Source organism: Gallinula chloropus (genome assembly GCF_964237585.1).
Source record: "Gallinula chloropus genome assembly, chromosome: 2".
NCBI lineage: Eukaryota > Metazoa > Chordata > Aves > Gruiformes > Rallidae > Gallinula > Gallinula chloropus.
This window is the reverse complement of record NC_140086.1, coordinates 69,198,734-69,226,560: the sequence shown is the minus strand read 5'-3', so window position 1 is coordinate 69,226,560 and position 27,827 is coordinate 69,198,734. Positions and strand designations below refer to the sequence as shown.

The window sequence follows — 27,827 nt, the reverse complement described above, 5'->3', positions numbered from 1 at the left end:
TCCTCCAATCACAACCTCAAAGACAATACTTTAACTTACTAGAAGTTAACAGGATTTGGGTTTTTTCCCACGTTTCCTATTTTTATCTTGAAAGAACAGCTAAACTTAAAACATCTATGAATAAAGGCTCACTACACTTCATCAGCCACTGTGGATACGACTGACCTACCGACCAGAGGCATCAGTGAAAAAGCAACTCCCACTCCAGGTACATGAGCTACACGCTCTGACCCGCAGCTGCAAAGCTGGTTGCACCTGATGACAGTTCCTGTTTCCTGCACAAGTTTCTTTTACACCTAATGAAGGCGGCCAAGCGTGGCACGTATCTGACCACCAGAATCAGTCGTAACCCTCAGTTGCACGACATTGCTAAAATAAAGCTGCACCAGTTTGTAATGTTACAAAAATTCACTGGTTACCATAACTGACTAGAAACAATCACTGCAATTTCCCATTAAACATAAACACCATGAATTCAGTGAAATCAGAAGAAAGCATAAAAAAAACCAACTCCACCTTTCAAAACAGCTCCTTAGTTTTATACCTTGCTTGAAGTGAACCCTTGGCACATGAGCAGCATGAGAAATCTCATTTCATTTCCCACCATAACTCGAGGCAGAACACAAACAAAAATAAGAACAATCTATAAAAACCACAGTATATCAGAAATCTATGTAAAAAACACACGTCTGTATCAAGGAGCTCAGTAACAACTTAAAGCACCAGTCAAAATTAAGTACCATACATGTTACAGTACATGCCATTTATTATGACAATTTAAGGCTAAAATAGGTACGACTCCCTCATAGTCAAGCTTTCCCATATTTATAAATGCATACAAACATTAGATACAAATGTGTCGGGGTTTGTTTTATTGCTCTGAACTGTCTACCAGAATGTTCAGCTTTCCCAGGTGTTGTCTCAAGTTTGCCTTTTTCAACCAAGCCCAAGTCCTACAACAAGTGCAACGTGGCACTTGTACGATCAGAGACCTTCTTTGATTTGAGCTGCAAATGAATTCCAAGACGTATCAGGCAAAATCGCCCATCACTGCAAGCTTTGTAGCTTAGTTAACTAAACATTCATCCAGAAGATACATAGTAATTCACAACAAAGATTATTTCTGCAATTCTTCAGGTAGGATTTTTCTTTTCAAAATAATGGGTCTAACCAAGCGGCAAACAAGACAACCAGCAAGAAATGATTGACTAGTACCAGTCTAACAGACCGGGCTTTAAAAAAGAAAAAAAAAAAGGAAAAAAAAAAGCTGAATAAGTGCTCCAAAACAAAGAGCAAACTTTTCTTCTTGCTCACAGAGCAATTATGTTTCCTAATTACGTGGGGCAATGCCTCATTCTGCCAGTGCCAAATTCTTTGACTGTAGCTTGTCCATTTCTTGACCAATATTTCCTTCGATGGTATCACACTGGGCAAGAAAAACCTGAGAATGAGAAATGAATGAATGTTACTAGCAAAGCACTTACAGCAACAGTAGATGCTTCTTAAGAACAGAAAATGCAGTTTCCATTATGAATTTGAAGCAGCCAACCCAACAACCACCTTCCAGTTCAGTTTTGATAGGGCTTGCTCACAATTTAGTTTACAAAAACAAATTCTGAGTTGATATAAAGTTCATAAGCAAGAAGAAGGATCACAAAGATTCAGGTAAGTTAGTGCTTCAGTTTGGACCATGACTTTTCAACTCCCTTCTAAAATAGCCAAGGGTAGAAGCGACAAACCTACTCAGTCAAATCTACAAGAGGCTTCCATTAAACCGTGACCTCTTGTACTCCTCAGGAATACAGGGCAACACGAACCCCCATCTTTATCAGTGAGTACCTGCTGTGCCTCAAAACACAGAAGGCTCTTTTCCAAAAAGGGAAATCTGCAGCACCTTCAGCTTTCTTGGAACCTGCTTACAAGTTCTTACATGTATAGCAACCCACACACAGCAGTTAAGAGCCAGCAGCCACTAGTCACTTTGCCTGCACTCTGCAGAGCAGAACATGCCAGCACTTTGAGCCAATACATTCCTTTAGGCCAATTCCAAAGTATGTGAATACAACAGTTTCCAAGCAGACCCTCCCTGTATCCATACACACCTTATACTCAGTTTTGCTATGCCTGCACTAGACTTTTAACAGTTAAACCAGATATTTAATGTTATTTCCATTAAAATGACACTAAGAAGCTTCCTTCCCTCTGGAGCAGCAAACTGTTGTGCCTGGTGAACGTTTCTCAGCCATCATACTGTTCTGAATTATATGTCTCAAACAACCCCTTGGAGCCAGCATCAAGTCACTTCTGTAAGCACTTGAGGGATGAGAGGGTCATGGTGGGAACAGCTGCAGTTGCCAGCTGCAACTGTTTGGTATCCATTTCCCTATTCTGGAAGGTACGTGGCTGCCAGCAACAGAAGGCAGTTACTAGTTCCTCCTTGCTTTCATGGACACTTAAGAGTGTCCATAACTTTCCATTGTTTTCTTGCTCTGAAAAAACAAACTGTGGCTGATTGCTCTGGTGTGAAACCCCTTAGATTCTTCTGCAGTTCTCAAAGGGTTCATAACCTACAGCTGCAGAACACTGTGCCTATAAATGCACGTCCATAACTCTGATCTATGCTCAGGAAAGTCTGCTTTATGCTTTAACAGCAGTTCTTATACAAAGCCCCAGTTATTTCAGCAATAACTTCTCCCAAGAGTGGAGCATTAGCATTTAGCAACGAGGGTTACAGGCATGCCTCTATTACAGAGTTGTGCTACTTTGATCAGGCACATGGAATCAAGAGCATGTTCAGAGTCCCATATAACATAGCTACGCCAGCAGCCATCTTCATTTCAATTTATCTGTGAACTTCCCTCTGCATCAAACAGCTTTGTCCCTAAAGCTACAGCAAAAAACATTCTACTCTGGAGTACTTCTTGGTAAGGTTTCCTCTAAAACAGGCAGCCTTTTAACAAAAAAAAAAACAAAACAAAAAAACTGTGAAACACTCTAGAAAAAGGCTTTGCTAAGGTTACAGGAAAAAAACAAAACCTTTAAACTCCATATATGAATCCAAGGTACTTCCACAAATAATTTTCAGCAGTCTAACCTGTGACCAAAGCTAGCATAATACAAACAAAAGCAGTAATAAGAGCAGCATTACTCTTCATTTATAGAAGTTTGGCTTTTGGGAGAGGGGGGAGGAAGGACGAATTCCAGTATTTAGTAGCAAACCTTCAGCTCAAAGACTCTACAGAAACAACACATTTGTAAGCATCACACAATGGCAAAGTGATTAAGAAACCCACCCCCAGCACAGCTGCTCTTCTCTGGAGATTTTACTTGAAAAGACTCACAGAAAGCTGGTACATTGCAATAGAAGCTGAATTTTCTAAAATTGCCTCTAGGCAAGGTCCAGCAGGAGTTAAGAGCTAACGGCATCTTTGTGCCCAGACTTCAATCATTACTCCAGCCCACTGATGTATGGGAAAGGAGGAATCATTCTGTTTTCTCTACAAGTTATCAGAATTGCTCTACATCATCAGGCAGTCATGAGACCAATCACATGTAAATTACAAACATTACCTGAAAACAACATTAACTATGAATATCTGTATTTCTGTATATTGTTTTATAAAGCTATTAGAAACCTCTCCAAGGGAGGTCATAAGAAGTGTAAAAACAGACATTGAAAAAAAAAATCTAAGCTGTAAGCAGTTCCCATTTGCACAAACTCCTGGAATACAAGTGCCCAGCATTAATGTAAAACAACAACAACAAAAAAACCCAAGAAAACCAAACCTCACCTGAACCCTTTTGACCAACCCCTTCTTTTTCAGTTTGCAATCACTGAAATTCTCTGGCAGATTCTGTAGTAAAATAAACAAACAAGTTGATGCAGATTAATGTTGAAATTAACATATGAAATTACAGCAAAAAGTGAATGCAGCAAAGATCCCCTGTAAAGTACAGGCACCCTGATAATGCCATGCCTGCTCAGGAAGGGTGACCGCACAAGAAAGAATTTAGAAATCATAAATTCAGTAAAGAGACTAAAAGATCAATTACTTTCTTACAACACATTAACTCAATCACTTGCCATCATTAGAACATACAATCAGTAATGTTGGCAGCACAGCCAGTCTGAAGTGTACATCGGATCTTCTCCGCAATCTACTCATGGAAGGTAACAGATGTGAAGTGTTACATGCTGACAGCTTTTACTTTACTTCAAACTGCCTCAGTTTCCATACTCCTACCACCTGATCTATGATGTGTGTCATCCCAGCAAATGTTCTATGCCTTGTTGTCTTGGAGCAGTGTGAAACTGGGGTGTTGGTTGGGAATGGAGCTCAGGTTTATGATGTGTGTTTTTTTAAACAGGTAAACCAGACTATCAGTATCACATAAAGTTTATGTGAACATTGTTAAAAGCACCATGCTCTCATTGTTGAAATCACATAAAAACTTTGGGAGTTTTTCACAAGCATACCTTTTATCTTCTGCCCCAACCCTGTATCAAGAACAGAGGTTTCCCTATTCTGCCCCATGTTTTGTTTCAGCTAAAATGCCAAGCCCTGCTGAGTGGCTTTGATACATCATCTTTGATAAGAATTTTTAAAAGTATTTTCTTTTAGTGTCCAGCCAAGCATAAAAGGTCTTTAGTGAAGGAGCCTTCCACATAACCTAATACAGCATTTAAAAATACACGAGACTCCTCACCAAACAATCAAGGGAAGTAAAACTACGTATCACTGAGATCCCAGGAAGTTCAGGACTCACATTGCTCCCATATTTCGCAGTAATTAGCACACTGTAAGTGATATCAGACAAAGAGATAATAATCACCAGGCTTTGCATACTGTCCCAGGACCATAGGTGAGGAGAAAATAGGTACGCAGCAGAGCGAGCTGGGACACATTCTCCCATTTTATTTCTGTATAAAACTTCAGGTTTAGAATCCCCCTCACTTCTTCTATGCTCAGCTGGAAGAAGAAATGCACAACGCTGCTTCTTGGCTCCTAGAAGAGTACAGAAGTTTGAAGTGGGATTAACTACTACTACACCGACCCCTATCCGGGGTCAGAGGTTTTTTGTTTATTTTGTTGGTTTGCCTTGGGAAGAAGGTTAGGAGAAAGAATCTTCTGCTCCTGTCGTTCCAGTTTCCATTTGTGCTGCTCCAGTACCAGTTTCCCTGGTTCAGCTGGATAAAACAGCTGACGACGCTTAACCTTTTCTGGCCATGAAGGGAAGTGTATCTCCCTTGCAGAGGGCTCTTACGTCAGGCTGCACCTCCTGAAACAGAACCAAAAACCGGGCACACTTCTTGCAGGTGGAAAAATGACCATCAGTATCAGAGGTGCAAAGGCACACAGAGATTAAGGGAGATAGCCCTTGTGTAAACTGGTGCAGTGTTAGCTTATAAATAGGGAAAGAAATATCTAAAACCTAAGAGTTACATTTTGTTTGTTGTTTGTTTGGGGTTTGTTTGGGGGGTTTTTTTGTCTTTTTAAATTTCTTTTAATCCTCTTAATACCAAAACCACCCTTCAGTGTGTCCAAAGATGCATTCCATCACCTGCCTATGCTTTCCAACTCCTTATATTTTGCAAGAAAGTGGAGGTGAAGTAGATTTGAAATTAAATTGCCAGATTAGCTCCAGGAATGTGTGTCATGCACAATGTAAATCCTCCTACAGGAGCCTGTTCTATGCTGGTCACCTTCTACATTTATGTAACATCACCTTGTGTCCTTGGATTTACACCATCGCTTCAGAAGCTGTTATTACACTGCTCAACAATGATCTGCCTAAAATGAAAACTCCTTTTTTACTCCCATTTTCCAAAGCAGAGCTGCTTTTTTTTTTTTTCCCCAGTTGTTTGTTTTGGAAGCTACTTTGCTCTTTACAAAGTATATTTTCTAGTCCTGTGTACTGACATAAGCCCTTGCTCACTGTAGCATGCTAAACCCACGTCTCCTCCCAATAAGCAGGGCACTGTGAAGAGATTGTATTACATGCTTTTCTTTCAGAAACTGAATGCTCCAAAGACATTACAAAGTAATTGAGAATTTACTTTAAAGCTGTGGGTAAATTATCTTCAAACACCAGTGCTGGTTCACAAATTAAAAGGCAGCCTTCAGAGTATTTTTAGCTGTCACGGGGAAAAAGAAGTTAAAAAACCCCATTATAGAGCTACGTATTTTAAGAGATCTTAGACGTAGGAGCCTGTAATCCCACATGAAAATATTCCTGTTTTAATGTTGGTTTTCAACAACACCATAAATGAACAAAATACGACAAGAAACATTTAACATAAAGACTATTTGATGTGTCCTATTGTGACTTCATACATTTAATTGCCTGAAACAACAAAGATCAGTTAGACCTAAATATTAGTGGCTCATTCGCACCAGAAAATGAAGATGTTATCTCACTGTCAGAAAAATTCTTCTATGCCTTCAAGTTTTACATGACCTGAAGTTTCTTAATAACCAAATTAAAACTGGAGTTATGCACTAGCTCAGTTACACTGCCCATCTCCCTTTGCTGAGTGCTTATTGGAGGCTGTACTTTCTGAGGGAGATTCTGGCCTATCCAAGGATTCCTACCAACCTGGAAAAGCAAATTAACAAACAATTTTCTATCATCAGAACAGGCCTGAGTCAGCTTTCAATAGCAGACAGGAACTCCAGCTGGGCTTACCACACAAAGTCTGTTTCTAGAACAGAGACTGGTAACTGGAGGAAAATTTGAAATCTCAGTGTAGAGAAGATATTCAGGCTGTTTCTGGTTTTGACAATATTTTTCAAAACTGTTTTTAATTACAACTGTGCATGCAAACTCCTGTGTTTGCTTGCACACCCACAGAGATTTTTTTTTCCTTTTCAATCACACCTTCTGATCCCCTTGGCAGAGACAAGTAACTGGAAGGGCTAAAGGTACTAACTTATCAAGCTGTTTAAAAGATATTTTGCAATCAAATTAGTAAAGTTTACAAATCTTAACATTAAATTAAATCTCACAGTCTCTCTGTTTTACCTTAGTCAGCTTACGTCTCCTCTCCAGGAATACGTTGTCCAACTATTCAGGGTTTAACAGGTGAAGCTGGCAATAAACCTTAAGTCACAATAACATTTCAATATTTAATTAAAATGAAATTTAATTAAAGAAGTAGCTTAAGCCTAGGCAGTGCTTATGCAAAACTCTTGCCAAATCTACATTTTGGTGCTACCATTGCTTGCAGAGCAGTAGTTTGGATTAGTATGTGGTCTTCTACTGCACAGCATATTCTTACTTTTATAGCAAATCTCCTCTGTGACAAAACGCTGCTCAAGTCTCACAGCTTTGCTCTGGATGCTTTAAACACTTTGAAGTGCTGTAGCACTGGCTTCATCCCAGCAGCTTCTGCAGTACTCTGGGGCACAGGCTCTTTATGCTCCCCCATCCACCCAGAAACAGCACCCGAGGCCCCTGTTACCAGAGGCTATCTCCCACCCCAGCATCTCTTCAAGAGCTTTCACCCTGCAGACACAATGACGGGATGCACTGTGGAGACACACAGTTACATCCTCAAAGACTCATCTTTTTGTACCCACAACACTCAATTCCTTAAAACCTATCACCATGTACACAGAAATAAATCGTGTGTTTTCTTGCCTCTAAATCCTCTCTACCCTTGAGTGCTTCTAACAATGGACCCAGCACCCTCTCCCCTGAGCACCACTGCTAATGGAATGCGCTCTTTCGTCACTTCTTTCCCCTCTCCCAGCTGATCTCCTAGTAAAACCACCTCCCTTTGCTGCTGAACATCACCTCCAGCTCAGTTCAAGCTCCATTTGTTTCAGAAGTGCTTTGAGTAATGATTTTTAAGCTTACTGTTACCACCACATCTTTGTTCTGCTCCTTGGTTACTTCTTATTTCCCAAACCATAGAGCACACCATAGGTAATACCTGATACCTGAATCTACTTCAATCCAGTGTAGTTACTTAATAAACAAATGATAGTCAAAGTTATTATTTATGACTATTTTATCAGAACCGAATGGACAGTCGATGCCCTACACTAGCAGTAACAGCTACAGACATTGTTGGGTTGTTATCATATTGCTTTTTTAAAAAAGAAAAAGTACCTGTGCTACACAGGGCACCAATGCTTATCAGCTGCACACAAGGAAAGGAGGACGAACCACCAGAACAGAATTATGAGTCTATCAATACCCTCAATACTGACACATACAATTTGACAGATGACTTTGTAGTGAATTTCTGTAAACAAAATCAGTGACTGGTATTTCAGAAAAGAAGGCTTTCTTTTTATTTTTCAGTTGTTAGAGCAATCTGTTCTTTGCAATATTGTCTTTCTAGATTACAAATCTGCCATTTAGTATGAAGTCATTGTGAGAACAAAGTAATTGTTCAGACTGCAAGACTGGTGACAGACTTCATGTAAATCCAAGCAGGCTCACAAGAGGTACATAGTGTCATGCATGTCAATTCAAATTTGCCTGCAGGTCTCAGAAAAGCTTTCATTTTTCCTTGAAAACACCTTTCCATTATTTAACAAACTGTGTCAGCTTACCAAGGGAAAGATTTTCTGCATTATGCTCACTGAGATTTGTAGTTAAGTAGTGCTCTTTGACTTTTACTCCTGGACCAAATATTTTAACTTCTGAAATACATCGCATTTCTGGTGATGCACACACACAAATCTTCAACTGTTGTATTCCTCAACTTGTATTCGTACACTCAACTTATATCCCTCTTGAAGAAAACTTCAAAGCCTTATGGGAATGTCTGACTGTGTCACAGCATTGAAAAACTTGAAAGATACTCAGTAATTCCCTCCACCCTTCCAGCTGCCCTTCCACCTGTAGAAGCAGTAGCTAAACACATTTAAGGTTAAAATATTTAAGTTACACTACCCAAAAGCATCGCACAAGATTTTCCTTTCACACCTTGGGCAGTGACAACACTGTGTTTTCTCCCTCCCAACACTGCATGACTACTGTCCTACTTCTCTGCTTTCTAAACTTCTTCTTTAAAATTCACAGTTGTTGAACACATGGAGTCTAGTAAAAAGGAGTATTGGTTCCAAACTCAGCTCCTCCAAGTAATGAACTTGACTGTTTAAAGCAAGAGTGGGAGACCCCTAGAACAGGCAGAAAACAAGATGAAGACTCTTTGCCCTTAGTACTCTATAACCATAAAAACCTTTGTTTGTATTGAGCTAGGTGGTTTTGAACCAAAGAATGTATGACAGCCAAGACACTTTACACAACTTTCACAACAATTCCACCAAAGAAACAAACTGGAACATTCATAGTGTGAGCTTGCTGGTACGCTTCACTTCTACAATGCATCGATTCTTCTGTCTTAGCAGAAAAGAGCTCACCCAGTCACTTTTTTTTCTTATCTTTTTTTTAGCATGCTGCTGATTGAATCAATAGATGTCTATATGATCAATAGAACTCAAGAGATTTCTCAGAACTTGTTTTTTTACTTGGTTAACAAAAAAAACCCCAAAATACTGTATAAAAGAATTCTGAGATACAGATAAAATATTTTCTCTGCTTTCCTTCTTTATTTACTATTCTTTACTTCAGTAGAACTCATTCATTGTTCACAAACATACCTCATCACCATTCTGTGTAGCTACCTCTGTATGCTGCACAACTACAGTACAGCCTGTCCACCTGATTTGGTATAACACCATCACACAAGAACAGGTACATTTATGGAAAGATTCCATCCAACTACATGTATCTCATCTGCAAGACTTCACAGAAGTTTAACAAACATTCAGTTTTCATGACAAAACCCACAGCCACCTTTGTATATTAAAGCAAATAAATATGGACTTTGGTATGTATAAAGTAACTTCAATCACTGGTATTAAAACCCCTCACTTATTTCTTGCTTTAAAAACCATAAGGATCATCAAATGTCATCAGCTGTTACACAACAAAGTAACAGAAAACCATTACAAATATTAAAAAACACTAGTTATAATTATTTTTAGCTCTGGCTGCTCCGCTTCTGCACAAGACAGAACTGAGGCAACCTAAACCAAAACATGAAGTCAGCAGGTTGTAATACTTCTAAAATCTTGTCCTAAACCTAAAAAATCCCTTGTTTGGTACTATTTAGAGCATTTTGGATAAGGAGATAAACAGAAAGCATGCTATTACATAAGCCACGCAAAAAGTACCAGAATCAAAAGTAAACTTGGGAAACTCAGTTTGGGTTAATTAGGAAGCACTGAGAAGGGTTTTTCAAGGCTGCCTGCTGGGTTCCAGAACTGTACATCAGCATATAAGTGCTGATTTTTTTCTAAATAGGACTTAGTCTCAGAAATTGAAAGGATGAGAAATAAGCTTTAATCCCATCCAAATGAAACAGTTGTCACCTTATACCTATTTCCCCCGATAACACAGTAAATCTGCCACTTCAAACGGGCAGTCAGTTACACTGAGTCTGTATGTCTAACAGCACTGGAGATCTGTCAGCAAAATATCTTCCTCTAAATGAGGCAGAAAATAAAGTTAAGACTTTAAAATACTGAGCGTATCACAATTTAGAAACAACGCAATTATATAATGAAGTTCAGGTATAATGACCCAGCAGACAGAGAACTGAACAGCAAATACCCAAGCTGCCTTAATCTTCCACTGATATCTACACAAGCCCTGTATTCTCACCCAGCTCTCAGCTGCTACACGATACAGGAAAAGGTGTATTAGACTCTGGAAATATGCTGTAAGGTTATGATCCATTAATGACTGTGAAGCTCTTGGATATGTGCCAGTACCTTCCAAAGAAAGAATCCAGTCCTCAATATGCAGGCAATCTCAAATGAAGTCCTGTCAGTCCACATAAGACCAACCAGAAAATTCTTCAGGACCTACTTGTTCTTATGCAATATAGCATACAATGTGTATGTTTGGGTTTTGTTGTTTGGGTTTTTTTTCCCCTCAGATCTTTACTGTTACCATGAAGATTAACAGGCAAGTTTGCCAAGACAAACTAAAAGGGTAAAACTTGAGTAAAGGATACCCATTTCATGTAGTCTTAGCAGGCTGCTGCCCCAAATGAAGCTCTTCTGTAGAATGGGGATGCATACACAGGCATTAATGTCACCATTTAGAAATAGATGCTGCCAAGTAGTCTCTTGGAGACATAGAGGGGCAAGAGCTGGATATTAAAGAAAAAATGAGCAGACCAATTAACTAATTTTCAAAGCAAAAAATAATATTTTTAGTATTTAAAATATAAAATACATTAAAAGAAAGATGTGTTCTTAGCAGCGGGTTTAGGTTGGGATTTGACGCTCTTCTGTGGTTATTTACTTACAATGGCATCGATCTGTTCCAGGATCTTCATGAACTGCTCTGCAGTTCCTTTTATCCTCTTGTCCAGCTGTTTCAGCGCTTCTGCTTGAAGATCCTTTGCTAAAAAACCCTGAGGAAGGAAAAGAGGGAAGGAAAGATAGAATTATACCATAGCCTACAGAATACTTAGAAAATCTGCCAAACCACTGCAGCAGAAAACATCTTTTCCTATTTTTGTAGTTCCAAGTGTGACAGGGACTGCAGTCTCCATCCCTCTTCTATCAGTCCTTGAAATGGTAAATGTAAGATCTGCTAGCCTTACTTAAAAGGCTAAACAAGTAACAGGCATTCTCCTTGGGACTTTGAGAGAATTCTTTGTGTTTTGCTAGATCTAAAGAATATAATTTATTCAATATGTAACATTATTTACCTTTTACCAAAGGTAAAAAAAATAAATTGACCTGTTTTCCAAACAGTTCTTAGGAAAAAAAAGTGTCTCCGTTTTGCAAATATATATAATAAGTAGCATTTGAAATTCAATAAACATTTTACAGGCACCCCTGGAAAGTTAGGAGGGGCATTCTATTACTGACTACACAAAACCTTAAAACAGGTGGGTTTTTAAAAAATATATATCTACAAAACTGTTTTGCAAAGATATAAACCAATATAAAATTAGCATACCTTCTGGATACCTGTGAACTCTTTATTAACTTCCTCTAACTTATTAGCTATTTGCTCCACTGACTTCTCCAAATCTTTTAACTTCTTTAATTCAGCCTCTTCTTCTGGACTGTTCTGTGTATTCAAAAGTACAACATTCACAACTATGGCACAAATAGAGTCACTATGCAGCTAAAAAGCAACAACAGTGGTGAACCGGGGATAAAGGGTTTGCTGATTTAAAACACCTACTTTTACTCTTTCTGCATTTTAATACCTATCAAATAAGCACCTTCCAAAGCTTAATTACAAAGTGGTAATGTACATAAACAAGTTAAATGAGGTTAGTTTGAGGAAAAAAAGGAAAAGCATGAACAATATTTTTTGTTAGCTTAGCATCTTTACAGCAGAGGTAACATCTACATCACTAGATACTACCTTGTCCTCTACTTGGCAAAGCCAGCCACAAGCCCTTTCATCAGGAAAAAACACTGCAGACTGAGCAGCCACAGTGCTTTTTTTGTTGGGCTTGTTTGGGGGTTTTTTGGGTTCTTTTGTTAAACCAGAAAAATAAGACAGGCAGAGAAGTTTGTCAGTGCACAGAAGGTCCATGAGCACTGACAAGCAATTGATCAGGAAGAAGTTTGTCAATAATGTAAGCCAGAAGTCAGCCAATAATGTAATTTCAGGAATGTACAAACTGCAGAGTTATCTGCAGCACAGTGTGAAGGTTAAACTTGACTTTGTGGGTAGGTGTACAAGATTAGGTTTATGTCATTTGTAACGCGTTTCAGTGCTCAGCAGCTGAATCCCTGACAGAAATTATGGTAATTTAAGAGAAGCAAAAAAAAGGTTTGAAGCCAACACTTACCCTTTTCCCAATCAACATGACTTTGCAACCGTTTTTAACACCAAGTGCTGACAATGGCTGTTCCAATTCTTTCAGAGACTTCCCTAAATGGAAGAAGAGAGAGGAAACAAAACAGTTACAATATAGTTGGTGGCACAAGGATGCCTTTTTGAAAACATTCATAACAAGGACACCTAAAAGTTACTAAGATTAAAGGTATCCTCTATAAGAAACATTGACAGATTTATAAATTACCTTTGTATATCAATTTCTGAAAAGGTACTGGAACTCCAGTGACTTGTTCAATAAGCACAGCCATGTCTTGTAGTGTAGGTTCACCATCTTCTTGCTGAGATGCAACCTGAATACTGTGTTTTTCATTACCTAACAAAACCCAGAGAAACAGTAATACTTGTTGTTACCTAGAGAATATTATGGGGGATGCGTGCCTAACATTTGTTTCCACCAATGCAGAAAATTATCAAATCACAGATTCTCATGTAGAATCATAATTTTCAATCAAAGGAATCGATTCCATTTCCTCCCTCTTGGAATGCCTTAACCTCAGCTGATAATTCTGGTTCACACTCTAATAACCTGAAGAGCTGGACCGGGTTTGTTCTACTGGCACAATGCTCCTGCTAAATACAATTCCCCACCTGTTTCTACGAGCGCAGATGGCGCCCAGACACCCCAGAAGCTAAGCATGAAAGCTTGGTGATGTATGCCACTTCCTACTTGTAGGAACTTTTATTGGCATGAGCCTTGGGGAATCAGAGACAATTTATCACTTCCTTTGCTCCCTGCTCCTCATAGATGAGAAGCAAGAGATCAATGCCTACCCAGCCTCCCCTCCACCAGCCACCTGAGAGAATTCTCACCGTCCAAAAGTTATTTCACCCCATAGTACCGCTCACATGCAGCCTTAACCACTTTGAGAAGTCTCAGCCTGTATCTGCTTATGGAGCATCCTATTTAGAATCCCTACGACTGTTAGCATGCAAACAGCAGGAAGTTCTTAGGAAAAAAAAGGAGCATGTCTATTAAACTCTACTTTGTCTATTAAACTCGGTATAGACCCTTCCTCTAACCCTCTGCTCCCACACACTTAAAGCCTGTCAATTTTTAAGCACCCTCAGGAACCAGCCACCACCAACTGCAGAGAAGATCAAAACAGACTTTTTTTATTTTGCAGAAGGAGAGAAGTCCTTAACAAATACCAGAAAGAAAACTAGTCTCATGCCACTAATTTGAAGAGAAGGTATCTTTTACAAAGAAGAGTGTTAGAAACATTGATTTTAAGACGATCCAGCCTCCCAGAGTGACAAGGTAAGTAACATTATGGCATCAAAACCTGCAAGGTCCAAGTATTTCTTAATTCAAAATGGTTTTAAGCTAAAAATCACATCATACACACTCTCACCCAAGCACTTTCCATAACCACACCTTCTTCCCAATTTGTTTTAGGAGAAAAAAAACATGGTCCTAACCTCAACATACTTCAAAAGGTTGTTTTAATATATAAAATCGCTTTGCATGAGGCAGTTGGGAGAAAAAACAAAGAAACAAATAGCGAATGGGGAGGAGAACAGCAGAAGTTTGCTGAGCAGAATCAACAGTTTTAATGGCAAATACTGAGTACCATTTTGAGCAGGCTGTAACAGAAAATTTGCTGCAAATTCACAGCATCGTAGCTTATCAGTTTGCTTCCATGAATGACAATACTAATTTTAAGTAACCACTAGTGCAAAATTCCATACTTTTTAAAGCTTAAATACATTTTAAAAAGAGGTCAATTTATTTTTTTTAAGATTGTCAAGTGACACATGTGGGTCTACTGCCATTCTCATTCTTCACCTTATTTTCATCTTTCCCTTGGTAATCCAGCAGCCGATAGGCACAGGTATAAACCAGGCAGCTGAAGTCCAAGATGAAGGATGCCTTCTATTTGCTACTTGTTAATGGCAAAGTCATTATCAAATAAGAAAACAAGTGGAGGGATAAAAAGGTTCTTGGATAAGACAGCTGTTGGCAAACTGCAGGATGTTGGAATTATGAATACATCAGGATCGTCACTGCCATCTTTGCAAATGAAAACCCCTCAGATCAAATGGGAGTTCTCTGAAGGCACACGGAGCATGAAGACTCAGAGTATTCCACAAAGTTCCTCACCACAGACTCTTAAATAAAACTGCTAGGTGATAAAGGAAACATTTTCACAGAACAATGTGTCAAATACAACAGTACAACCTTGAAAATATGAATGAACAAGCAGAAACAAGATCTAAAGGTGGAAAGAATCTCACAACCATTGTGCAAAAGGAACAGAAACAGACTGTAATTTTCATTAAGAAAAAATAATCCACTAAAAAATTTGCACGTATTATTAACAAAACTGAGCTGCTGAATAGCTTGGTTCTACTGCCTCACCTGGATCCACTTCATGAAAATGTAAACACAGTATCTCCAATCTCATTTGTAAGAACTGTAGAGTTCTTACAGATTAATCTTAGTCCCTTCATACTAACTTTTTTTATTATTTATTTGCAGACTTAACCACATCTTCCTTTCCACTTTCTCCCTCCTCCTGTTTCTCTTCTGGAGGGAAAGCAAGCCTCAGTCCTGTCAGCCGGCCTTTGAGGAACCCATCTGACGAAACGGTCAGCACCCAGCCATCACACTGAAGAAACCCCCACTTTCTGCTCCAATCTGGTACCTCACTAACCTCAAACATTCAACGAGATGACAGCCCATCGGGCAGCACCTGCTTTCAACATACAGCCCTTACTCCAGTGATATATTTCATCCTAAACGAAGATCCCTAGCAAAGAAGTGAGCTCTGCTCTGTGCTCTCTGGCAAGGAGAGCCCTGTCACCTGCGCCCACCATCATCCTTAGAGACCTACCCTTGTGTGACAAGCCTGATCATCTTGCTGATGCAGACGGCATGTTTTCCCCCATTTTTTGGATCGGCTTAAGAGAGACAGCGGGAAGACGGCAGAAGAGCGAAGGAGGAGCAAAACCTTACGGCAGCAGCCGGCACGGAGGCCGGGCTAAGAGGTGGGTGAGCCATGCCCACTCCCCCCTATTCCCCCGCCCCGAGGTCAAGGCAGGCCCGGCCGCTGGCCTAGCGACACCGGGTCCCCTGCCGCCATCCAGCCGACACCCGCAGCCCCCCGCAGCTCCCGCATTTCCCATCTCCTCGAGGCTTTGCGGAGCCGCAGCCTCGGGCGCTCACACACCCGCCGCTTCGGGCCGCGGCCCGCGCGATTCCCGCTCACCCCCGGCGCCACGGGGCCTGACACGGGCCAGCCCCATACGGCCGGGCTACCGTTAACGGCCGAGGCGAGGTTCGCGGGAAGCGTTACAGAAGGGCGGCCCCAGGGCCGGGCGGAGCCCCGCGCGGCCGAGATTCGATCCGCACCGAGTCCCACCCGGGGTAAGCGGCGCCGGGAAAGGCGGCGCGGGCCGCTCTCGGCTCGGCAGGTGGGTCACCCACCCACCACCTTCCCTTCCCTCCCGCCGGCAGCGCTTACTGTAGGTGACGGTGACGGTAACCGGGGCTCCGGGCGCCGCCATCTCGCCCCCGCCACAAGGGAACCGTTCTGCGGGCGCCTCCCGTGGCGCGCTGGTAGCGCGTCACCTCCGCCCCGAGCCCCGCCTCTCCAGCCGGCACGGAGCGCGGCTCCGCCCCGGGGACGTGACGCCATCCGGCGGCCGCGTTGCTGTTGCCGGAGCCCCGTCGTCTGGCGGCGCCACCTACGCGATGGCGGCGGCAGCGCTGGGCGTGTGTCCCAGGGCGGAGACGGGCGCTCCAGGCGCTGCCGCCCGGCGGCGCTGCCCGCGGCCTCGCTTCTCCGTCACCCAGCAGGCCCGGGAGCCGCTCCTGGGTACGGCGAAGCCTCGGCAGCAGCAGCAGCCTGGGCGCGGCGGCTGGGGACCAGGCGGCGGCAGCTCTTCGCGGCCCGCTTTTCGCTAGGACGCCGCTTGTCGCGTTGGCTTTCACGGCGGCTCCCAGCAGCTCCTGCCTGGAGGAGCCACACAACCAGAGCCTGCTTCGATCTAAGCGAGGCCCCGCACCAGGTGCTTTCGGGGTCAGAACCAGGCCTCACCTCCAGCAGAGCCGGTGCTGGAGCAGCACCCGACGCTGATAAGAACCAGGGAGGGGGGCGCAGAGGGGTACAGCTCAAAGCAGTGACCAAAAACAGCACACAAAAGGATCAACTAAACTACGTGATTTTATGTCTCCACAGAATACATAAAGTTAACGATAACCCTATTTTATTACAGCTTCAGGAAGGGTACAATAGCATAAAAGTCTCCAGACTGCAGTAGTTTAAAAATTGCTTTCAATTCTTTTATCAAATAAGCGCAGTAATAAGGGAGCTATTTTACAGAGAGTAAACAGCAACATACAGTCTTAGTTTCAAGAAAGGGAAACGTAATACCAAGTCAAAATAAACCTCAGCTATCCACAGCCACCACTAGTATTCACATACTACTTTGTCCTTAAGACACGGAAATCGAAACCTATTAGACTGACTGCTTCCACCAAAGAGAACTCTGCCCAATTTTCCATGAATAGAAAAGTCAGTAGTAGAACAACTTTCTTCAAAGAAAGACCACCACCAGCCACTGATGCTGCATTCTAGGATGTAGTGATATTAAGGTTACGCTGGAAGGAGAAGTTCTCCAGGCTTGAAAAAAAAATCATCTCAACTTGATTGGTAAAGTATAGTTCATTATATCCATTGTGCTTTTGAAACATTTATGTCGCAGGGATCTTTGGCAATCCAAATTCATCCACCAATACACCATCCTGTAAGAAAGGAGCACCAGGTTAACAACTCTCCACCAACCAGACACAAAACTTTGCTTACAATTTCTGTAAAGTAATATAACTGTCACTCTGTGACAGCTGGGATCAGAATAAGAGCATCGGTGTCCCTCCCCACTGGGAAGCCCCAAAAGCAAACGTACAGAAAACTAGCTCACGTTAAGACTAACTACACTAGGAGCTGTAATGGTACTCTTAAATTCTACTTGCAGCCTGTCAGTCCTAGATATGAATTACAAAGTCCCATTTTTGCTATTTAAAGCATAATACAGAGCATTCAGTACACTGCATTCTCTCCTGTATAGCATCCAAAATATGTACAACATTAAGCATGTTAACGTGTTCAAAATCGTAAGGATTCCACATGTAAAGCAGCCAATGCAAGTGTGATTAAACCAAGTGAACAAAAGGAGTATTTTGCTTTTAAGGAGGAAATGACTCACTTTGTTTTTTGTGTCAGTAGGAGTGACCTCTGGTATTGCTGGAACAGATGCGGCTTCATCTAAGTAGGAATTGTCTTCATCAGCTAAAAGCTCATCACCTAATGCATCCAGTTCTGGAATTGAATTATGTTGGATGAATAAATATGCAAAAAATTCCTTTTGCAAAAGAAAAGTTGCTCTTCTGGCGAAACAGGGCTCATACTGCACGCTGACATTCACGCTCACTCAGCATTACTTAGCCACTAGTCAGGAATACATGCACACAGAGTAGAGAGAAGCTTCTTCCCTCCACAGCAGCACTCAATTAGTGTCTCGCTCATGTCTACCTCATGCTCTCCTTACTGCTTTTAAAGAAAATGCAGTTTCTATGTTTAAAAAGTGAATAGAACTTTTAACTTTTTTTTCCTCCCAACACACTTGAATGACTAATGAAATTAAAAGATCACTGTATGATTGCATGATGATTTTTACATTCAGTAACCTTACTAACCTGCTTCCAAGTCATCTTCATCAATCTCTGGTGTTCCATAGCTACGACTCAGTGCTTCCTGGACTTCATTGGCTTCTTCCATCATATCCTCTAACTGGTCTTGTATGTCCTGGAGCAAGAAAGAGTTTCAACTGGTCCATATTAAACAGTTTTAGTTACATTTATCAGAGCTTAATCAAATTCAGTTTACTAATTCCAACATACAAGGCACTCAATTTTTGTAATGCATGAGCCATTTTTTGAAGGGCCAGTAATACAAGTGGAGACACGTGCATTCAGTGTGGCTTCACCTACTATTAAAATCATAGCAAATGTATGAGGTAGAAATAGAGGAACCTTGAAACAACATCTCTGCAGAACTCTGTTTTTTTAACTATTCTTCAGGGTAAATCGAAAGTCTCTAATAAATTACCCACAGTTCAGCATTATCATCTTGCAAAGCAGGAGAGTATGAAATTCAGAGCAATTAAACTACTGCCTGGAGGAGCAGCACTGGCCTGAGCTGTGCTGCAGCAAGATTTACGAGCTGCGTCAGCGTACCTACTGGCGCTGCACCTGTACCCCGGTACAGAGACAGTTCTTGCCTGAAGGCTCACAACACAGGCCATATATCAAAACAGCACAGGAAGGAGAACTTAAAGGAATTCAGCACTGACATTTGATAGGAGTGTGTGCAGCATACTTGAGAGTTCTTACATTTTAAAAGTGCATTTTCTCAAGACAGGGCCAGGCCTTGAAGACCTCTTGAAATAATTAATTTGATCGTTTGGGGCTTTTTTTTTTTTTTTTTTTTGGTGCTGTTTGTGGGATTTTTTTGTTGCTTGTTTGGGTTTTTTGGGTTTTTTTTTTTCTTGTTTTGTTTTCCAGTCTGGCACTACCATGAACTAGGGGAGCAAAGGATGAATCTGCGTTTAAGAGCAGCAACAGAGGAAAAGGATGACAGAAAAAGCCACAGTGGAAGGTATTCACTGACATTCATAGAATGGTATGGGTTGGAAGGGACCCCAAGGATCATAGAGCTCCAACCCCCCACATTCATAATGAAGTGCTGAAAAAAGGGAGAGCTTAAAGATGAGCACAACAAGGAAACGACAGCCAGCAAAAGAATGCCAACAACCAATTATGCAGTACCAGAGAAATCAGGAAGGAATTATGACAGTGGTCTTCCCCATAAAAATGGGAGGCAAACTCATGTGAACTAGAACTGCCAGCTTACCTTTAAGTTACACAGCCCACCCGTCACTATTTCAGTACCTTGTTGCTGTTCTTTACTGATTTAAGCAATAAAGCTCACCTCAATTTGATCAATTTTGACTTGCTTGTAAGCTTTCTTCATTTCTTTGACCCCCAGTTTCATTGCATCGACCTAGAAGAGAGTCAAACAAAACGTTTGCATCCCACGCAGCACACACAAGTTAAAGAGATGTGAGATTAATACACTGGTACCGTTGTCTTTGTATCCTTCAGCGCCTGAATAGTGTAATTAGCTTGTTCCATATTAAAAGACTGCTGTGATAGATTATCCCGCTGCTGTTCATACCTGTTAAAAAATGCAAACAGAGGTTTTAAAACATTGCTACTTATTGACACAAAAAACCTTTTTTTTTTTAAATGGAAACAAACAAGAAACCCCCAACCAAAACAGCAGCAGTCCTATGAAGATGAGAACAGGGTTTTGGCTTTTTTTCAATTTCTTCTAACCAATCACATGAGAATGAAAAGCTCATGAATATCTGGGTTTCTACGTATTGAAGGTTGACAAGGCTATTTCTGAACTAAGCTTCTGATTTAACTGACAGCAATACCAGATTTGTATAGGCTTGCACAGTAGGTAATGCTATAGCAAAGGTCATCTTCATGGTAAGCTAAAGATGCATGGCACTGCTCACTAATGCTGTAACCTGAATGGAAGAGATGCAGGTTATCCAATCACAGTGGTTCCACACCAGAGCTTTTCAGAGCAAGGAGCAGGGAGAGGAGGAGACAGGGAACTGTTATAGCTAACCAAAAAGAAGGGAGGACTTTAAAAATCAGGAAACCACACTTCTCAAAGCTAAACTTGTATCCAATCAAGAATGTAAAATATGTCAGGTTGAACATAAAACTGAAAGCATAAAAATGAACAATATCTCTTAAAACATCCAGGGCAGGAGGTCTGCAAGACAAGGATGATCCAAATACAAACACTGCTTCTGGACAAGGAATGAATATAGTATTGTTTAACAAGATGGAGGAGATGACTGAGGGATATGATGGTGGTCTCTTGAGGGGCTCAGTGACTGTAAATAAGGGAACAACTAATAAGATTACTATGCAGAGTAAAAAAAAAAAAAAAAAAAACCAAAAAACAAACCAACAAAAAACCCCCAAATCAAACAAAAAACCCCAATCCAAACAAAAAAACCCCAACACAAACCCAAAACTCAAAGGGAAAGCAGTTCTTCTCACATCTAACTAAACTATCACATTCCTTACCACAGAATACCATGGATTGTAAGAGTTTACAAATACTTAACAATTGAACCAAGTCTGTAGAGGTGCAATTCCTCTGAGTGACATGAAATGCAAGATGATAAAAGCTTTGGCTCAGGCAGCACCTAGGAGATGGGCAGTTCAGGGACTGCAAGATATTCCCTGCACCATGTTCTGACATGCTTCCCTGAGTGCTTGTTGCTGGACGCTTTCCCCAGACAGTACACCAGTCCAGAACAGACCATGGGATCACATACCATATCCATTCTGTTTTTTCTGCATAGATAGAATTGCCTGCACTACATGTGTGCAAGGGTGTCCACAGAGAACAAGCTCATTTCCAGTAAACCAGAAGATGATCACGAAGAACACAATTTACAGTAACCAATTAATGATATAAAACGAGGCACACTCTCTCTCCAAAGTTCAGGAGCAAAGCACAGCTCCAGTGATGAGCAGATTTAGGTCAGCTTGTCCCAGTCCAAATTTATATACTCAGACAGAAATAAGGCACAAACATGCTGAGGCACATTTTGTAAGGGGATGCTTCCAAAAGGCTGGCTAGCTTGTTCAGCATTTTAAATTTTAAGGATGCTCAGGAGTACTGGAAAGTGTGCCACCCCCCCCTTAAAGAAACAGGATTTCATTAATTCCAAACCAATAAGGGTTTAAACTTACATTCGCTTCTGCTTCAACACTCTCAGTGCTTTCTGCTTTACTGTATTCTGAAAGACACAGAGTTATTACGTTAGGAGAAGCACTCGACTTTACTCTGGATTATACTGCTTAGATCTAACGTATCACATTTAAGCTTTCCAAAGATTCCTCTGTTCCTAATGCAAGAAGTTAACCAGGAGTCACATTCAATGAAAACACTGTTTAAAGATGCATGCCTAAGACACTTCAGAAATAAAATAATCCTGAAGATTCTTATATCCCATCAGTAGGGCAAGATGCCATTCTAAGAATCTGACAGACAGTATGTGACAAGAAGTGTGAGTCACATCCTCTCATGCTTAAATCCCACAGAAGACTCTTACCTTTGCAGGCCCCTCTCTCATCTTCTTCATTTGATCCTTGTACTTCACTAGTTCTGCATCAAGCCTGGCGATTTTCTTGTCAATTGACTCAGCTCTGCTATCCACCTTTAATGTGTGACAGGAAAAACAAGCAAAAAAACCCACCATTCAGTTTTACTCAGGTATTGGACAATAAAACAGCATAATAGAACTGAGGCTGTTGCGTTACGGAACTGTTTCTTCACTCAGTGTGTTTTACAAACAGCTTGATGTTTGTAGAGAAGCCAAAACCAGCACCAAGTGAAACCCTTTCCACAAGGAGCACAAGAAACATGCAGAGGTTGCAGGAAGCTCTGCCATCGTAACACACTCTCATTGTTCTGAGATGCCTCCTTGCACACCCGCTCAGTCACAGTCTCTGTTCGGGTGTTTCGGGTAACTTACAGTGCCAGGGACTAAACTAGAACCAGAAAGGAAAACAGGAGCACCATGCTGGCAAATAAGAGAGCCACGCCACAGGGACAGGGATATATGTTCAGCAAGGCTAGAGGTTTACTTCTGGTGGGCAGAGGACATTAACCTTTCAGAATGACACACGGATTACTGGTGACATTTAAGAAGCCCAGACTTAACCACCATTTTTCCAAAGGAGCCTAACTTTTTCAGAGGGACACTTTTCCCACGGAAGGAGGCAGGACACAGCAGTTCCACCTGGCAGCTATTCTGAATCCTTACTGTGCTTTTGCTCCAAATCCCTGCAGCAGCTGCCTAACTCAGAGACCTCCAGCAGTCAGTCCTAACAGCCCTGGTGCAAAGCAAATCACAGAGCTGTCGTTATGGGAACATTTTAACTCTACTGCCTAAGAAAGTTAAAGATGATAATTACATAATCAAGAATGGGTATAGATCGTTCTAACAGCACATACAAATTCATAAAAAAAACAAAGCAAGCCTCCTTAGCATCAGCCAGCTATCAGAGCATTTCTCTGGCAACAACAAAATAAAGCTTATTAACTTCCCACTCCAAGGATCCTCTCAGGGGATTCAAATATAATGACAACCCAATTACAGCGCGAGACCAATCACTGCAAATTTCCCATTCTGACTCGCTAACAGTGTGGCTAAACACGGGTAATTATGCAGATTTTCATTTTGGTGTCTCAATGATACTTTTGTATCTCTGCTCTATGACAGCAATATGCATTTGCCAGAGGCATCCTGAGCAGAACGTTTGATAGGAACACTCCGGCACAGCTGGCACTGAAAAAAATGCACTGAGCTGTCTATTACACCACATATTTTACTAATTGCAAGAAAAAGATGTATTTGTGATTTTAGCACTCTTGTAGGTTCAAAGTGTAGCACCTCCTCATGATCTTCATCAGCTAAATGCATCTTTGAGGTCAGCCACCTTCACAGGGAAAAACAGTTACGAGGTTTATTTATACAATGATTCCTTTAGGCAGTGCTAGAAGGAAGTGAAGACCGACCACCCAACATATCACACACACATTACAAAGAACCTCAGCTTTTAAAAATGAGAAGGGACAGAAGAGAGGGGAAAGCATCTAAATTATCCAAAAGAAAACCAGACTGCGTTTTAGGACTCGAAGAGATGGTTTTAATTATTCACAAATGAGGCATTCCAAGGTACCTTTCCTTGCTGTTAGAAGGGCTCCAATCTAAAGAAAAGAAAGTGACTGTGCTATCCCAAATGCCTATATGAGCAAAGTCACAGCTTATTGCCATTAAAAATAACATCACAGACAAAACTGAATTTTAACATTGTTGTCACAACTATTAGCCTTTTGTTCTCACATTTCCTACTTACTACCCTAAAGAAATAAATTCTGATGCTTTTTCAAAGAAGAAAAAGTAAAAACAATGCCGAAGCCACAGCTCTGATGCATCCTTCCTCCCACCAGCCTCATGACAGCTTTGAGTCATCTGACTGTGATCAGCCAGCAAGGATAAAAAAAAAAAATCATCCTCCACTTAGTGCAAAGTGGAGGCAAGCACAGAGAGAGGGGCCAACAGGAGCTGCAAGGGAGAGTGGGAGAGCAGGAACGCACTCATGGGGAGCAAGCGTGGGAGAAGGGAGGGCATCACATCACATGGCCAAACAACACGCTCAGGAGTAACCAGCCTTCATCCCAGGCTTCAGTAAACACTTCAGATCAGTGATCCCACAGAACCAGCCCTTTAAATGCAAAAATCCTTACTTGTTTTGGTATCTTAAGGTGATGCTTGTTGTCTTGCCACCAAAAAAAGTGTACTGTGTGCTCATCTTATGGGGCTGGACAATACTACTACTGCATACACAGGAAGAACATCCAAAACCTAGGAGTCATTACTGCCTGAGGGTTGCCTACATATTTTAAAACATGGTAACTATGAGCATCAGTCATTGCTCACCAAATACTGTAACACCTAATTAGTCATGAAATGGTAGCTACCACTGAAGTAACACGGTGAGAGACCTTACAAAGCAGTGTGACACTTTCACAAGGCACAATGAAATGTGTAAACGTGTCTAAGGCTGAAAACAACACAGAAGTGACACTACTTGAGTTTCCAAGCTGTCAGCATGCTAAAGAAACAGTGCCTGTTTTTCAGTACCTCACACAACTCTCTTCAATAATTCACATGCAATTTAAGAAGATGAAGAAAAAAAAAAAGCCTAAAAAAAGTCTGACAATAGCTTTAATCCCTTACTGGGACCCTCACTGTTGTGAGAATGACCTGAAAACACCACAAGTCCTTCACAAATCAGATTGTTTATGTGCCAAGTTACATGAAATAACCTTCAAACATGTAAAAACCAGCATGTTTCTCCCAACACTATACAAAAGTATACAGAACTGTCTAATTTTTTTTTTTTTGTTTTAGTCCCATCCACAGAAAGTTCTCAAAAAACTAACACGGAGCTCCATAACAGTGGTTTATAGACTTCCTCACACCAAAGAGCTGTGCTTGGAGCCAGCCCTTCATCTTTTAACAGCTGACCAACACAGGTTCTTGATTTTTCTATCTTAAAAACCATCCTGCAACTCATAATCAGTTGTCAAGTCATCACATACATAAAATAAAACTGAAACCCTGCTTTTCAGATAACCTGTTACCATTTATAACCATGTTTTCAGGTGATGTAATTACAAACAACGAGAAGAGGATCAAAACTGCATGCAGCTCCTGGGGGGTGGTGATGAACACTACTCTTTTTGGGAAAAAAACCCTAAATTCCTGGTGTTTCCAGCCAAAGCAACTGTTCAAATTACACTTTTATGTACTCCAAAAATCCACTGGGATTAAACAAGCTCCTACAGGCAGACAGCCTGCTGACATATCTAGATCTGACTGTTTTTGTTATGATTTGCCTCAATGTCAGAAAACGCATAGGAATTGTCAAAACCAGCCCTCAAAAACCCAACTGGCTTATACAGAGGTTGGTGCTATGAGGACATTTCCTGTCCTGCTTGTGGCACTGAACAAGTATTGGTAACAGTATCTCAGATGGATGTTGGAGATCTAGCCATCCACCAGAGGATTTACTGGTTAGGATGGGAAAGCTAATCCTGATTTTCAAGCACATGCTTCATTTACTATTCAGACTAAACACACTTGGAGCAATACAGATTCTTTGCCAAAAAATAACATACTGGGAAAAACACTACGACCACTCGTTTCCCCACCACAGCCACTGGCACGTGCGACAGACTGAAGGGCAGGGGGTTGTGTAAGCAGCACTGACAAGCATCAGGCATTTAACTTCAGAGAGCCTCTCCACTGAGTAGCAAAATAACTCTTCTGGAAGGACAGCTGCAGTTTTCCATAGAAACTTTTTGTCCTGAGGTTCCAGGGAGGATGCTTCCATTGCTTTAGTTAACCTCTATTCACACCACAGCCTTTAACGACTGACCTGTCTGGGGACTTTGCTAACCATTCAAATACTGAAGCCATCTGTGGGGTGGGTTTTTTCCTACCCTTTAAAATTAGTTTACAACAGAAGGACCTGTAAAAACATACCAAAAGTTTTCTTCAAAAGCTTAAAAGCCAAAAACAAAAACCACAAACCCAAACAGACTAACAAAAATTACAAAATCAGCCTTCTTACAATTTTTCCTTAGCCTTCTTTTCAGACAGACCAACCTTACAACACCTGTGAAGCCCTCCATTGTTTATTTCCTCATCACTTCTTACTCAGTCTCCGATTGTTTGACTGTCCACCTGCACACATCTTCACCATGGGCCCTACAAGCAAGCTCGGCTGGAGATGGACCGATCTTCATAACCCTCGCGGAGGAGCAGGTTCCCCTGCTCCTGCCCCTCCCTGCCCCTGCCCTCCCACCGCCTGGCACAGCAGGAGCGAGCCCGGGATACCAGAGCGGCGGGATCCTCAGACGGGAACACTGCGAACACCCCTGGGGACGCACGGAGAGGCGGCTTCACATGCGGACGCGCGGCCTGCGAGCCCTCAGCCCCGGGCCCCCGAAACTGACGCAGGGAAGGCGGCCTCACCCGGCCGAGCGCAACCCACAGTGCGGGCTGGCCGGGCCGCCGCCGCCGCCGCTCCCCTCGTCCCTCCCGCGGTGTCGGCCGGGCGGGGCAGCGCCCCGGCCGGGCCCGACCCTCAGCGGGGTTCGCGGGCAGGAGCGCGCGTCAGGTTCCCCGGGCTGGGCACTCACCGTCCCGATGCAGTCGGTGAGGCTGGGCGGAGGCGCCTTCGGCTTCGCTTTGCCGAAGAAGCGGTTCATGGCGGCGGCGCGTCGGTGTCGCTCCCGGTACCGGCAACGGCAGCAGCTGTCCCGCCGACCCGGAAGCCCACCGAGAGCCTCCCCTAGGGCGGAGCCGCGGCGGAGGCGGAAGTGCTTGTGCGGACACGCCCCGCACCCCGGCCCTCCCCGGCGGCGAGCTGTGATTGGCCACAGCCGCACAGGCTCATTCAGCGGGGAAGAGACCTCCGAGGTCACCCGGTCCCCCGCCACCTGTATTACTGAGGAACCCTTGGCTCCGAGTGCTCCATCCAACCTTTCCGGACACAGCCCGAGGGACGGTGACTCCACCGCCTCCCTGGGCAACCCGTTCCAATGCCTGACCGCTCTTTCTGAGAGGAAATCTCTTAATTTCTATCCTGAACCTCCCCTGGCCCAACTTGCAGCCATTCCCTCTTGTCCTATCGCTAGTTGTCTGAGAGAAGAGGCTGACCCCCCAGCTCACCACAACCTCCTTTCAGGTAGCTGTAGAGAGCAATAAGGTCTCCCCAGAGCCTCCTCCAGACTAAACAGTCCCAGTTTCCTCAGACACTCCTAACACTTGTGTTCCAGACCCTTCACCAGCCTGGTTGCCCTTCTCTGGACATGCTCCGGGACCTCGATGTCTTTCTTGTAGTGAGGGGCCCAAAACTGAACGCAGTACTTGAGGTGCGGCCTCACCAGAACTGAGCACAGGGTAAGATCACCTGGTCCTGCTGGCTATGCTATTCCTGACACAAGCCAGGATGCCACCAACCTTCTTGGCCACCTGGGCACACTGCCAGCTCGCTTTCAGGAGAGTGTCAACCAACACCCCAGATCCTTTTCCTCCATGCAGCTTTACAGCCACCCGGCCCCAGGCCTGTAGCATTGCCTGGGGTTGCTATGGCCAAAGTGCAAGACTTTGCCATGCTGAACTTCATCCCCTCAGCCTCTGCCCATCGATCCACGGTACCTGGGGCCACAGGAGGTCTGATGCAACAACACAGC

General features: G+C 42.4%; 2 protein-coding genes across 2 annotated transcripts; both read right to left on the bottom strand.

The window, feature by feature from the left end:
• Positions 1 to 913: 913 nt before the first annotated feature.
• On the bottom strand, positions 914 to 16,410 carry BAG1 (BAG cochaperone 1). The gene is made up of 7 exons (XM_084280467.1): positions 16,362 to 16,410; positions 13,082 to 13,210; positions 12,848 to 12,930; positions 11,998 to 12,111; positions 11,336 to 11,443; positions 3,792 to 3,854; positions 914 to 1,441 (listed from the first exon to the last, which is right to left on the bottom strand). Exons 1-7 carry the CDS (start codon positions 16,402 to 16,404, stop codon positions 1,352 to 1,354), a joined length of 630 nt encoding a protein of 209 aa, XP_084136593.1. The 5' UTR covers positions 16,405 to 16,410; the 3' UTR covers positions 914 to 1,351.
• Positions 16,411 to 17,045: 635 nt separating this feature from the next.
• On the bottom strand, positions 17,046 to 26,896 carry CHMP5 (charged multivesicular body protein 5). Its single transcript, XM_084280310.1, has 8 exons — positions 26,772 to 26,896; positions 22,108 to 22,212; positions 21,746 to 21,792; positions 20,042 to 20,135; positions 19,890 to 19,961; positions 18,596 to 18,704; positions 18,106 to 18,218; positions 17,046 to 17,644 (listed from the first exon to the last, which is right to left on the bottom strand). The coding sequence occupies exons 1-8, from the start codon at positions 26,838 to 26,840 to the stop codon at positions 17,594 to 17,596; spliced, it is 660 nt and encodes a 219-aa protein (XP_084136436.1). The 5' UTR covers positions 26,841 to 26,896; the 3' UTR covers positions 17,046 to 17,593.
• Between the last annotated feature and the right edge of the window lie 931 nt (positions 26,897 to 27,827).

What these genes read in the sequence shown, in the direction of transcription:
- BAG1 (XM_084280467.1), bottom strand. Translation starts at nt 16,404, where the DNA reads ATGGCGGCGCCCGGAGCCCCGGTTACCGTCACCGTCACCTACA. An exon ending in AGTTCACAGGTATCCAGAAG is followed by an intron (nt 11,444 to 11,997) that starts GTATGCTAATTT and finishes TTCCTTCCTCAG; the next exon opens with GGTTTTTTAGCAAAGGATCT. An exon ending in TGGAACAGATCGATGCCATT is followed by an intron (nt 3,855 to 11,335) that starts GTAAGTAAATAA and finishes ATTTTACTACAG; the next exon opens with AATCTGCCAGAGAATTTCAG.
- CHMP5 (XM_084280310.1), bottom strand. Translation starts at nt 26,840, where the DNA reads ATGAACCGCTTCTTCGGCAAAGCGAAGCCGAAGGCGCCTCCGCCCAGC. An exon ending in TCACCGACTGCATCGGGACG is followed by an intron (nt 22,213 to 26,771) that starts GTGAGTGCCCAG and finishes CACACATTAAAG; the next exon opens with GTGGATAGCAGAGCTGAGTC. An exon ending in TGAAGATGACTTGGAAGCAG is followed by an intron (nt 18,219 to 18,595) that starts GTTAGTAAGGTT and finishes ATTCAATTCCAG; the next exon opens with AACTGGATGCATTAGGTGAT.